Below are 14,143 nucleotides of genomic sequence, written 5' to 3' on the forward strand. Positions count from 1 at the left end.
CCATCTCCCTGTATCACTTCCTAACCATGAGGTCCATGTCTCTCTTTTGTGTGTGCCTTCTTTTCCACACTTGCTTTTCTTCTGTCTCTTCTTCTCCCTCCTCTCTCTGTCACTGTCGTGCTTTCCCAGACCTATGATGACATAGATTTAGAGAACGAGCCTTGGTATAAGTTCTTTTCCGAGCTGGAGTTTGGGCGGCCGGTAAGTCAGGGCCATAGCTACTCCCTCAACCACAATCCTGCCGTAAAGGCACACACCCACTTCGTCCCACCCCACCCAGGATTTCTGAATACATGTCTCCACCAGTAGTCTGGGTGTGGCTAGTTGTTTGGGCATGTGGTACTTGTTGGGTGCTGTGACTCCCCCTCCCCCCACCCTTATGACAGGCTGTGTTATGTCTTTGCGTTGCTGGGGTTTTTGGTCTGGTGGCTCATGGGCACTGAAAAGACATGTTTATTTTAGTTGGTTCACTATAGTATTAAAATGTGCGCCCAAATTATCAGGAAAATCAAAGGACAGTCAGTAATTAACTTAAATAAATATGCAGAACATTAATGAATATAAGTTTCCTAACTTTATTCTGCATATCTTACATATGCTAGTGTATCTTTTATTCAGTTAATCATTTTATCACTATTCATTTCCACTAGTACTTTGTTTATCTTCCTTTCTGTTAGTGGAGAATTACTCTGTATACCTTCATGCCAAAGGGCTTCAGTACCCTCTGCTGGATGTAAGTGGTAACACCACCCTAGTGGCTAAGGGCAGGGGTTGCCTCTCGCCACAGATCTGGGATCAAATTACCCCCAACCTGACTGATTTACAAAGCGTCATGAGGAGACGCCTCTGTCCATGCCAGAGCATGACATCAGGTGATCGAGTCATTGGGCTTATTCACAACGTTCAGGTGAAAATGTCACACATGGAACCAACATGACTTTGTGTCTCCTAAAGTCATGTTGAGCTTTGCATTGACATTTCTACCTGCAACGTTCTGAATGTTTCACAAACCACAGAATAAGCCTTTAGAGTGTAGCTGGTTTCCCTCCGTGCACTGACTGGTCCAGCAGGGACAGAACCTCACAGTGTGTTTAGTGTTTTGGAGTTGTGTTCTAAGTGAATAATAGGTTGTTTGCACTAGTAAACCGACACTAAGTCACAGCATTCGATTGTGCGATTCACTGCACCGTCAAATAAACACAACACTGCAGCTTGTGCTTCACTTGGCTTTCCGCTTCACAGCTTGCTGTCACACTCTGCATGTGTGTGTGGTACATGGGCACATTTCTGTGTGTTTGTGTGTGTGTGTGTGGTATAAATATCGTAGGTAGTGTTATTATTTTATTTTGGCATTGATAAAGTGTTAATATATTGAGATCAGCAGTAGACTGTGCATATGAACGAGTGTGTGTTATGCACAGGTGTGTGCTTGTGTTTATATGTGTAAGTGTGTTAGTATGTGTAGCGTGTATGCACATGTGTGCGTTGTACATGCAAAAGCACATGTGCAACACTTGTGAACTAGCCCATCTCTGTTTACTCAGATTTTCTAACAGATGTCACTCTCTCACCATGTTTCTTGTTTTGTTTTTTTTGGGTTTCTCCCCCCCATGATGTCACCACTGCTTCTCCTCCTTCACCTCATCTTCACCCTCCTCTTCCTCCTCCTCTTGCTCACTGCTGCTGCTTGGGGCTCAAGCCTCCTAAAAAACGACTGGATTATAATCCAGACATCTCCGCTCGCCAGCACATTGAGGTAATCTCACATTTATGAGTGTTATAGTTTTAATCTCACAGTTTCTAACCAATGATAAGAAACAATACTTATGTTAGATACACTTGTCTAAAGTGAGTTTTAATGTGTGTAGCATCAACGCAGTTCGATCTAGTTTCAACATGTCAGCCATTCATAGCAATATGACTGTGCTTTGTGAAGACTGTTAGATGTATAGCTTTCAAATGCTTCTTTGTGTGGAACTGCATGAAGATCAGCAGGTTGTGTTGTGTACAGAATGATTTTACTCCTCGTCTCTTATCATCTCTTTGGAATTTATGAAGCTCTACATTTTTTTTTTAGCTCAAAACAATATCGTGTGATTGTATTTTATGCTTACGACTTCCTCCAACAGCCCCTTGCAGTTAAATTGCATTGATCAATCTTTATTACTAAGACCCACTCCAGCTGATCCATGCCAGGTTTTGCAGGGCAGCATTTGCCCCCTGAGCTGAGTTTATTACATCCTTTCCTTATCACCTTTACCATCATCCTCCAGAGCAGCCCAAGAGAGAGCAGAAATTTACCCTCACCATTTATGCCGGTAGGCCTCTTTGCGTTCAGGTGTGCCATGTGGAACCAGCATCCATCGCACCTTACGCTGGGGGAGTGTTTTGAGTGTGGCACAGCATCAACCGCATGCAGGCTGTGCATTGTGAGCTGCTCTGCCTCAAGTCTTTGTTCCTGCGGAGCTCACTTTTCTCTTTTGTTGTCTGCCCTATTTCAGACATCCCTGTACATCGCTCCTGCTGACAAGGCTCTGGAGAGACCTGCGAGGTAACCTCTGCTTCTTTTATTTTCCTCTGCATCATCCTCCATCCCCCTCCCCCATCCTCTTCACAGCAGTGGCCCATGTTGTGATTCAGCAGCAGAATCAAAACTCGCTTTCTTGCCTCGTCTCTGGTGCAGATAGCCTCTGTGGCTGCTATCACTGATGATTTGCAAAGATTGGTGTTCGTCTTTATTTGCTTTTGTCACTAAAGGCTTTGTGCTTTGCAGCTAACTCTCTCTAACTGAGCTAGAATAAATTAACCCAGCAAATCCATTGATTCTGCCCTTCACCTCCTACCCGTCCCTCAACCCCCCTCCTCTTCCTCCTCCTCTCCTCCTACTCCCTTTCACCAGTGGCCTGCTTATTCAGTCGCATTTTCCTCGGTGAACAGAAAGGGCAGAAATAGGATGTGATGAATAGGCCACTGAATAGGAAGCCTACTTTTTTGCATAAGGAAAGTTACAGTGACTCAGTCTCATCTTTTTGGATAAGAATAACTATCGGTAGGTAGAATTTGTGTATATATATTTAAAATGTGTTCTGGGCTTTTATAATGCCAAGGATTGATGACACGGGAAATAAAGTAAATACCTGAAAGCATGTGTGCTGGTTGTCTTCTAGTGCTGCCAGCGACTACAGGAAGAGAAGGAAGTCGGAGCCGTCAAGTTCCCAAGTGAACGCTCAGTCTCAGAGCAGAGCTGCAAATTCCCCTAAACCAGTGGATGCCTACAGACCCAGCAGCAGCTTAAAGAAGCCCGTCATTCGTTCCTCACCATCCTCGCCCTCCAGAGCCAAAGGTACACACACATACACACAAACATCTACTTTTCACTTGATATTTTTTCTCTTTCTTTTTCTTTTCCCGAGCTCGTTTTCCCTAAAACTGTCATAAACATTTTGCCTTTGTTGGTGGAAGGTGAAGAAAAAACTTCAAATCATCTTTTTTCCACCTATTTCTTCTCCCTCTCCCCACCTCTTCCACCTTTTTATTAGGTATTTTTGCTTAACCTGCTTTCCTCCTTCTTCTCTCTCACCACGCTGCTCTCTATTGGACATCTGAAAGGTGGGGACGCATGCAACATGTATTCAAACAGTTTGACCTCCCCAGGTCCATATCCGGGCCCCTATGTGCCCCCTGTCCCTTCTGACCCATTTCATTGCCAAGAGGATGGGAGCCCGGATGGCAGCTCCTCCTCCAAGCAGTCTGTCTGCTGTAAGAACAGCTGTCCAACAAAACGCCCAGAATCTGAGGCATGGACCGGTGTGGAGGAGGTGCCGCCCTCCTCTGGCAAAATCAGGTCACGCAGCTGTGATGACTTACTCAGTGACGGGCATTCTGGCTCAGGTGGGCGCAATGCCACCCGCTCAGAAAGTGCTGGGTCACTGGTGTGTGATGGCAATCCCTCAGGTTCGACTGGATCCACTTCCACTCGCTCATTACCTCGACTCCACCGGCGACGGGCGCATGACTCACCAGGCTTTCTGCAGCTCTATCGTAAAATGCACCAGATTGATCGAGCTCAGCTCATCCCATCCGAAGTCATCCGCTCAGTCCGGGCTCGTATCCTGGATCTAGAGCGTCAACCTCACCTGCTTAGGCATCACCTCTCTCCCTGGACACCCTCATGGGGTGTGGAGGTGCCTCAGGATATGGTGCCAAACCGCATTTCTGAATATGAGCGCCTTATTCAGAAATCCAAATCCATGCCCAACTTGGGTGATAGTGAGGGGCCTTCAGGCACTACTACACCAGGTGGCTCATCATCTCGAGCCAGCAGTGTTGGTGGTGCCACACCCAGTTTTCCAAAACGTCGTTTTTCCATAGAATCTTTACTAGAAGAAGACATCAAGAGCAACACTGGAGCAGCACCTCATGCCATGGATCACTTGCATCGACCTCGTAGCCCACCTGAGGGCCAGCCCCGTGGACCAGAGCCAAGCCATGCTCGGTCCTTTCCTGCTCCTCCGATCCCCCAAATCCCACAAGCCAACCCAGACTACTCTGACAGTGAACAAGACGCCATTGCGTCAGACCTCAGTGACTTCATCCAGGTGGAGGGCTCCTCTTTTTGCAGTGAGAGTGACTTTGACCATTGCTCACTAACCTCCTCTGAGAGCTTGTACGGTTCTTCTACCCTTCACCACCACCACCACCTCCGTCATCTCCACCACCATCACCACCGCCACCAAGCTGGCCACCAAAATGTGGGGCAGAGTCAGGGGTACCAACACCGCCACCTCATAAGCACCTGCAAAGGCCGCTGCCCAGCTTCTTATACCCGTTTCACAACGATGCTTCGCCATGAGAGAGAACGAGCGCGTCAGGAGCTCCAGAGACCTTCACAGCAGAGCAGCAGCAGCCATTCCCAAATCCAGAGCTCGCAGTCCCAGCAAGCGATGTCCAAGCTGGCCTTCCTGGTCAGCCCAGTGCCTTTCCGCAGGAAAAAGGGCTCACCACCTACCTCTAAAAGAATCAGTGGTGGCGGAGGTCGAGGCAGCAGGCCCAAGTCAAAACAGGACATTTATGAAGCGCTAGATGCTGCGTTGAGAGACATATATGAGCACATTCAATCAGAAAGAGGCCACAGAGGCACTAGGGCACCTGATGACAGCATCCTGAGGAGAATACTGGCTGAACTGCTGCCAAACGTGCCTGAACGAAGCTCCTCGTTGCGGGGGAGGAGGGGGTGTTGGCAGGGCGGTCACTCTTCCGCATCATTGTACCCAGACGGCAGCCCCACTGAGAATGCCTCATACCGAGAGGATCCATCCACACCACGGTTACAGTCACCACGGTTACAGTCACCAATCAGTGCCTGTTACGGACGCCTCTTGGACACCTCAAACAATAATGAATATGGAGAGGAGCAGGGAAATGGAAATGGTCTCTGTTATTCAGGTGGAGATGATACACATATTACACAACTTTGTACATGTACACTTTGTCATAAAACCAGTCATACCTACACATAGTTTTATTCCACTCAAACATACATATTTTAAAAATATACATACACATACATTCATAGTAATGTCTCTTTCATTGTTTTGAGTATTGCCTGCGCTCGTTGCCCCATCGTTCCCTTGTTGTTCAGCCAATACACATTACTATGCATCTCTATGTATTTATATGAAGACCTGTTGACCAAGAATTCTCAAGTAAAAGCTGATTCTTAAATTCAGTGTAAAGCTAATGTCAGTGGAAACTTAACACTTCCTGCTGATGTTTCACATTAATGGTATTCTAGGAAAATTCGGAGGATTATTTGATTCAATTTAGTTATTTATGTGTAGCGCCAAATCACAGCATACATTAAACAATATTATAGACTTGAGTTCTTTGAAGGCTTTTAATTTGAAGCATTTTCAGGAAATGTTGAGTTTAAGTGACAGTACTTAAATGTTAACAAACAACAAAGTACTTAAAATTGGAATTATTAGTGAGAACTATATGTCTGACAGATCAGAAAACCACGAGTCCTCATATAGTTGTGAAATACTTTAAAATATAATAACACAGAACTATTTGAGAATTTATGGTTTATTTCTCTGGGTCGAGTAAATCCATGTGAATATTGCTCTGTTTGTTTATAATTTCAATATTGTTTTTTGCCTGTATTATTTGTCTTAAAAATCAATTTGTGGAATCATTTTATTGCCCCACAATCATCGTCTCTCCCTCAAGCCATTTGCATTTGTAAATGGTTTGCATCATATTTTGTTGGGCTGTATTCTCCTTGTGTCATTTTGTTGTCATCTCTTTTGAAGGATTGCACGTGTCACTTTGTGTCAGATTGTGGGAAAAGTCGAATCACTTTGTTTTTCTTTGGAATGGAAATAAAACTCAGCCGTTGTTTGACCCGAGCTTTCATTCCCTCATTTACCTGTTGGAATGACATCATCACTGTTCCATTTTGCACTTTCCCGAAACACATTGTTGTATTTTGGGCATGATTATAGTGATTATACCCCTGTGACCTTTTGGCATGTGTCTCTACCAATCATAGACCAGGATGTCTCCAGGAGTTATTCCACAATGGATGGACGCCACACACCCCAGAGTAGAAGAGCTACTCCTGACAGAGAGGTACAGCATTGATGTTTAATAGTCTCAGCAACATTAACAGAAGTCGTATATATATATACAGTGTGTGATTGTGCAGCACTAATAAGCTTAATTTCTTTTACATAATTTATATTAAAGCATATTAGCTGGCACTTACAATAAACATATTAAGTAATATTTAATCAATTACAAGCAATTTTTTTTGTGTTTAGGTCACATTTACTCTTACAATCTGTATTTTATGTTATAGCTGCTTGCCGGTTCTCTTTCTCTCACTCTCATCTCTTAGGTCTCCCATAAACAGATGACACAACTTATTCTGTTCTCTCTCCTCCATCAGAAACAGCCTGCAAAAGCCATTTATGATTTTAAGGCACAAACAGCTAAGTGAGTACAGTCATTTCACGGGGCACGGGGGCAACGGAGTGAGGCTCTAATGCATGAATATGTAACTGCACATCTGGACTTGCTGCTCTACATGTTGCTATATCAAATTTTTTATCGTTTCCTGCATAAAGTTTCTTTTGCTTCTTAAAACAACTTAATCGTCAAATCTTACAATGACATCCGGCTAACTTTAACTTTTAATCTTTTGCCTTTTTTAAATGTTTGCATGAGTTAATCTGACGCCGCATCTCTTGTTGTGCTTTGGTGGCCGACCTTCTCTAGTTGATTCTGTTTACTTGACATGAGCTCTGCTGGGAGAAGTGTTTGTGTCTTGTTCAGTTCATAGCTTTCTTCCTATGCAGTGGATCAAAAATGATATGACTGTGTTACAGGGAGCTGACATTTAAAAAGGGTGATGCAGTAAACATCATCAGGCAGATAGACAACAACTGGTATGAGGGAGAGCACCGAGGACGGGTGGGGATATTCCCCATATCATATGTAGAGGTAAATGTGCAACTGATACATCAATCTATATGTTGGTCCTGTGGTTGTATAACATTTGTGTAGTTTAAAAGCATTTAATATATCTACTCGAACTCAATATGCACGTCTGTTTACACAATGCTCACACACACACACGCAGAAGATGCCATCCACAGAGAAGCAGCAGCCGATCCGTCCTCCTCCGCCGGCACATGTCAGAGAGATTGGAGAGGCAGTGGCTCGCTATAACTTCAATGCAGACACCAATGTGGAGCTGTCTCTCAGAAAGGTAGCCTCCCTCATGCATTTATGTAAAGAGCTGCATGCAACGCAACTTTATACCTACATGCTGTCAGCATAGCAAAATGAAAATCTTTTATTCAGTGTTGCTGTGACTTTTGAATTTCCCTCCTGGGATTAATAAAGTATTTCTGATTCTGATTGTTGAAGTTGTATTAACGGTTTTCTGAGGTCATAAAGGTCATAGATGAACACATTGTCCGCCTGTTGTTTCAAAACTGGTGTTTAACAACATGTGTATGTTATGTGTGCTTGTATGTCTGTCTGTGTGTCTGTCTGTGTGTGTGTGTTTAGGGTGAGAGAGTGATTGTGATAAGGCAGGTGGATCAGAACTGGTACGAGGGCAAGATCCCAGACTCGACCAAACAGGGCATCTTCCCCGTGGCCTACGTTGACATCATCAAGCGCTCCCCGTCCAAGAGCTCCGACCACCACACAGATCTGCGTGGTCACCTTGGCCACAGGACGCCAAGCAGTTCATCCAGCAAGGTAGGTTTTACTACAGTATTGTAAAAGTAGAATAAACCAATTGAATTTCTATTTTCCAATTTGTTTTAGAATGATGATAAATCACGTAAATCTTCTTTATAGTATTTATTGTAAAAAGCATTTTTTCAAATGCAAACATTTTATATCCTATGCAATGTTTTCAAAACGTCTCCATTCGAGGAGAGCAGTTTGTGTCAATATATTGTAGAAATAGATAAACTGTACTTTTCATCGTTTCGTTTACAAATCACACTCTGTTCCTTTTCCTTCACTTTATCTTCATGGAGCCTTTCTACCATCTACCTCCATCCTCCACCACCCGTGACCTCCCCTCCCCTCACCCCTCGTTGAGAAGGCTTGACCTACAAGCTGTCACCAACGAGTGGCTGTCCCTTACTCTGGACACAACAGCATCCACACCAGCTCACTCCCGCACGACCACCCCTGCACCACCCACACCTCCCCCTCTTCCAGTTGACTTTGCACCTTTTCAAGCAGCTCACGAACTTAAGACACCCTTGTCCTCACCCTCGCCCTCACCTGCACCGACACAGAGAGGCTTTGCTCTCCCGCCCCAGACATTTCCCAGAAATTCTCCTTTTAGAGAAATGAGACTCACCCCAGCTGTTCAGCCTTTTCCCCAACCTCCTCCTCCTCCTCCTCCTCCTCCTCCTGCCGCCCCTCATCCCTCACTCATCTCTCCACAGACTGACTCTTTTCTCCAACACAACAGCAGCAGGGGGTGCACTGAAACAGCCCAAATGTTCCACATTGCTACGCCAGAGGTTTTGTTCTGCGCATCACCAGAGCCAGAAAAGTCACTCACACAAATTCCACAGTGGTACAAGTCAACTGCACCAGCAACCAAAAGCACCAAACAACCTGACATTGAGCTGCAAGTAAAAGATCCTTATGACGAGCTGTTATCCATGATCCTGGATGATTCTACCAGCACAGATGACGTTGGCGTTTCAAGATTGTCTCCGATAGATTCCCCACCAGCTACGCCAACCAATGAATCCCAGAATAGGCTTAAGTTAAACGCAGAATCCCATCACCTGGTGGGGAAACCCCCATCGGTCACTCCAGCCAGCAAACCAGCAGGCAGCGTTCGTTTAGAGGTGCAGTTTCTCAAGCCTGTGACTATGGAGCCACTGTCAGTCGCCTGGGGAGGGCAACCGAAAAGTTTGAATGAGGATGAACCAGTGGAGTCTCAAAGACCGCTGTCGGTCAAGGGGAAAGGATTCACTGAGTTGTTCATTGAGGAAGAGGATGAAGCTTTAGAGGAGAAAGAGGAGGACGTTAGAGTTTTAAATGAAAGACTCAGTCCACAGGTAGAGCATGGTGTGAGCTGCCTCTGTTGAGGGACATAGAGGAAAATTATTTTGATTGTAGAGAAAAATAGACCTAGTGTTGCGCTCGCTTACAAATGTTTAGACAAAATATGAGTGTATCTGGGTTACACAGCGTTTAAAGCTCATTCATTTACTGGCAAACAGCTAATAATCTATTAAAATTATATATCACACAAAAATTATGTTGGTTTTTTTTCTTACCCGGTTACAAATTTAATTATAGTGTGAGGATAGTGTGTTGATGCAAATGTTTCCCCAGAATAAAAGAGAAATCAGGAGTTTTTTTAAATATCCCATCTCAAGTCTTTTCCTCCCTGTCCCTTCTGGGCTTTAGTAAAATACAGCCTCTATGGAATTTAAGGATTTCTAAAGTTAGCTTTTTTTAGCCTCAGCATTGATGTGTTTGTCATTGCCTCCATAGGCTGATGTCTCACCACCCACCCTGACACGACTCTCTCACCCCGGCGTCTCCTCACCCTCTGTACTACCACCTCTGACTTCCTTATCACCTCCTCCTTCTTCTTCTCCCTCTTTATTTGCTCCTCCTTCGTCTTCTCCCTTGCGTCTGCACCAGCGTGATCTTATCACCCCCCCCACATCTCCCTCTTGTTCCCCTCGGCCCCCATCCCCCCCTTGCTCTCCTCGGCCCCCATCCCTTCCTCGCCTCTCAACATCGCCCCTGCCTCCCCTCTCTACACCTGTCTCGCCACCTCCCCTCCACTCCACTCATCCCTCTCAAATCGTTCCATGTTCATCTCATCCGGTCACGTCCTTCCCCGAATCAGAGTCACCATTACCCCTTCCCCCCCGGTCTCTCCCTAAACCCACCTCTCCTCCCCGAACTCCCCCCATCGTACCCCATCCAGGACATAGGTGTCCCAAGGTGAAGGTAAAGCTGGAATGTGGAGACAAGTGCTTTGATTTTGATCGCGTGTGCGGTGACAAATGATAATACGCTTTCCTACCTGAGAAATTTTGATCTGCGATTTTTTTTATTTTTGCGTTCGCATAGACTAAACAATTAATCAAAATACACTGAAAGAATTCTCAATATTGAAGTAATCGTTAGTTGCAACTGACTAATTAGTGTTTTGTGCACTAACATGTAATGGACATGAACTGTTCTAAAGGGACGATGTATGGCTGTTGGAGAACCTTCTTGAGTTAGGGTGTGTTCTGCTCGTGTTGGTTGCAGTGATGTCTCGGCATGTTGATGGTGATGATGGTATTTTAGAGGGAGCATGTCATTAGCCTGCAGTGTGTTCTGCTGATGGTGAAGGCTGCTGAGTTGGTTACAGTCGGAGATTATAGGTGTGTTGCCTCTGGTCTTTCTGCCTGTTAAGCAGGATCCTGTTGTCGGTGGTAAACCTCCCCGTAGCCCCATCTTGTACCGGAGGTCCTATCTGTCACCCGTTAGAGGTCGAAGGGTAGGGGGGGCATGTCTTCATTCAACCACGCAATTACTGTAAAAGTAACATGACGGATCATCACACATCACGCCAAACACATACATGTAAAACTGTCTATGTACAGTGTAGTTTTCCTGACTGATTGACTGAGAAATTAATTCTTGGTCTTGTTCAAACTGTAAACGTAAGTGTATCAAATACCACATTTTAATTTGCTGTCTGTCTGTTTCTCTCTCTGTCTGACTCAGCGATTAGTTCAGGATGCACTCCATGGGGGAGGAGACCCGTAAGTGAGATTTCTTATCATTGAGATCATGATTATTCTGAAATGGCTCTTTTTTCATAATATGTTGATTGACTCAGCTGGGATACAGCATGTTCTCTATAATTATATGTGCTTTATATGCAATGTACAAAATGTTGGTGATGCCAAAGTCACAGTCAGTTTTTCAAACACAGATACCAGGCCGTGTACAACTACATGCCTCGTAACGAAGATGAGCTGGAGCTGAGGGAGGGCGACATCGTTGATGTGATGGAGAAGTGTGACGATGGCTGGTTTGTCGGTAAGAGGACGGAATATTTCAGTTTGTACTTTAACAGTTGATCACATCTACCAGAAAAAAATTCAATTATTCGAAATATTAAAACATTCACTGTGATGAGATGTTTGAACATCAAAACATAAATTCATAATTAATGTATTAGAATATTTTGAATATGATGTATTGTCACAGATTAAACTACATGTACAGTGCGGTAGATAGCAGTGTGGTCACATCACATGTTTTAAACACATCTCCTTCTGAAGGCTGAGCATGATTACATTTTTATAAACCTCAAGAGCCTTGACCATTTTAACTTTTATGTTGGTCTACAGTAAACTTTGTCCTCTAAAAATGTTTAAAGTGTTCTGGTTTGAGTTTAATCTCCACAGTTGGCTGATCTCCAGTCTGCAGTGTGTCAATTACAGCTACTGCCAAGTTTCATCGAGCGTTTCAAACTCTGCCAATGTCACTTTACTGCTCTTTGTCTCTGAAGGGACGTCTCGAAGGAGCAAGTTGTTTGGAACCTTCCCAGGAAACTACGTGAAGCAGCTATAATGATGATTCCAGACCCCTCCTCATCCTCCTCTTTGCCTCGCCCCCTTCTGTGACACATTCATCGCCCTCAGCACAGCACCTGCAGGACGCCGCCTCCCCACAGCGCTCAGCAGAGACCTGTCGCACATCGCGTTCGCTTGTACGTGCGGCTCGTTGGCTTCACACGAACAGAACGTTTAGCTCTAACTCGCCATCTTTAACAGAAGACTTCTATGAGATGATGTTGTTTTTTTAAACCTATCTTTTATCCTTATTTTTCTATCACGGAGAACCCAAACCTTTGTGCTCCGGTCAGTGACCTTTAACTTTCCACAGCGAGGGAATGATTGCGATCACTCGTCGACAGTGAGCAGCACGAGGCAGTGATGCTTTTCTTTCTGTTTCAGCTGTTTAAGGGCAGTAAGATCACCACTGTCACCTTTTTTATCTAATTTTTTGGTGTACAGTATATTTAACTCAAAAACACTTGTCACATTTCATTTCAGTGTTCAATCACAAAAATCTACAGAGACGTTGAGTACAGAGCGTGTTGCACAAACGGTCCACACGTCCGTTTCATGGACTGTCGTGGGGCCTGTAGCCAACATGGTGCATCAAAAGGTAGAAGGAGTAACATGTGGAGCAGACGTGTGTGTTACCCCATGTATTGATAAATTGGGGATATTGTGTTTCATGATTGTGCAAATATTTGAATATTGCAAACGAGGAAGTAGAAGTAATATTATTGAAACTGTTCTACTGTCTGTCCAAAAATAATACATTAGATTTCAAGTATGAGATTTGAAAGCAAATATTTTCGTCTCCACACTAGGATTGATGCACTTTAACGCAATTTTAACACAACGTTGTGTTTTTGTCTTGTTTCAAATTTCACTTCAGATTTCATACACCAGAGGTTGTTATGACTTTGTGGCTCATGGGGGAATATCAGCCGTGTGTGGAAAGTGTATGCAAAAAGGTTACTGACCTTTTTTAGGTATTATATTTATTAGAGGACGAACGGTGGTCAAACTATGTAATGAGATGATTTTAGAACATGTTGCTCTTTTTAACATATTCTAACAGCAGCGAGACCCACGTTTGAAGGAATGTTATTTTATTGTCAAGTGTCATTGTCCAGATCATAGACTGTATATGAAGAGGGATGACATGTCTTCACCCCCCCGCCACTATCCAGAAATGAAGCCAAACTATCCCGGGAATTAACGCAGCTTTTTGGAGCCATCGTCTGCACAGTAGACAAATTTGTAGATAGATAAAATATGTTTACAAATCATAAAACCCATCATAAACCTCACAGTCCACAAAACGATCTACAGAATATAATCAAAAATGTCCTCATGTCCCATCAACTAACATGGAGGAGGCAGGGTTAATGACCTGTACTGCAGGAAGCCACCAGGGGGCGATTGAGACGCTTTGGCTTTACTTTTGGGGAGCTGTCATGTCGTCCATCGGTACAGTCTATGGTTCAGAAAGAGACTGATGTTATGTTGAATTTATTTAAGTCTGTTACCATGTGAGATAGAATTTTATGGAAAACTCCAGTCGCGTAAACTGCATTTTTTTTTTTTTCCCCACTAGACGTTGGTTGGTGGCTTCTTTTCAAATCAGAGTGAATAGGTAGCACGTCACTGTTCATGTGTTTAGAAACCATTTGGAATCATTGGCAAATCTCCATCTTGGCTTGTCAAGCACAGTGAATCAGTTTTTATTGTCATTTTTTTTCTTCTCATGTTTGTGTTTTCATGAGAGACGGACACTGACAACAAATCAAATGTTAAAGCACCTTAAAGTATATTTTGTTTCATCATCCGTCGTCCACCATGTCACCCCCTCCCCCACACACCTCACTGTCATCCACTGTTTCCGATGGTGTGAGAACACTTGGTGTGTTGCGTGTGTGTCTGTGGTGTTTTTGTAAGCCTTTTTTGTATGAGAGCTGTAAAATGGCCAACATCCACTTTGCTTTATAAACTCAGCTTTTTCTCACCCACCATCA

The 14,143-nt window shown here is 44.1% G+C and overlaps 1 protein-coding gene across 4 annotated transcripts in view; it reads left to right on the forward strand.

The window, feature by feature from the left end:
* Window positions 1-14,143, forward strand: part of sorbs2a (sorbin and SH3 domain containing 2a) — a 46,155-nt gene extending 32,012 nt beyond the window's left edge. For 3 of the 4 annotated variants that reach the window (XM_069529909.1, XM_069529910.1, XM_069529907.1), the window contains 16 exons: window positions 130-201; window positions 1,700-1,756; window positions 2,502-2,551; window positions 3,168-3,343; window positions 3,610-5,445; window positions 6,554-6,633; window positions 6,902-6,999; window positions 7,392-7,506; window positions 7,646-7,774; window positions 8,080-8,274; window positions 8,562-9,608; window positions 10,051-10,518; window positions 10,973-11,056; window positions 11,287-11,324; window positions 11,498-11,604; window positions 12,080-14,143. In XM_069529909.1, the coding sequence (XP_069386010.1) occupies window positions 130-201; window positions 1,700-1,756; window positions 2,502-2,551; window positions 3,168-3,343; window positions 3,610-5,445; window positions 6,554-6,633; window positions 6,902-6,999; window positions 7,392-7,506; window positions 7,646-7,774; window positions 8,080-8,274; window positions 8,562-9,608; window positions 10,051-10,518; window positions 10,973-11,056; window positions 11,287-11,324; window positions 11,498-11,604; window positions 12,080-12,141 (4,614 nt within the window). In that variant the 3' untranslated portion in view covers window positions 12,142-14,143. The remainder of the gene's footprint in view (window positions 1-129; window positions 202-1,699; window positions 1,757-2,501; window positions 2,552-3,167; window positions 3,344-3,609; window positions 5,446-6,553; window positions 6,634-6,901; window positions 7,000-7,391; window positions 7,507-7,645; window positions 7,775-8,079; window positions 8,275-8,561; window positions 9,609-10,050; window positions 10,519-10,972; window positions 11,057-11,286; window positions 11,325-11,497; window positions 11,605-12,079) is intronic. The other variant, XM_069529911.1, reaches the window with a different exon arrangement.

This window comes from Paralichthys olivaceus, chromosome 8, assembly GCF_024713975.1.
Source record: "Paralichthys olivaceus isolate ysfri-2021 chromosome 8, ASM2471397v2, whole genome shotgun sequence".
NCBI lineage: Eukaryota > Metazoa > Chordata > Actinopteri > Pleuronectiformes > Paralichthyidae > Paralichthys > Paralichthys olivaceus.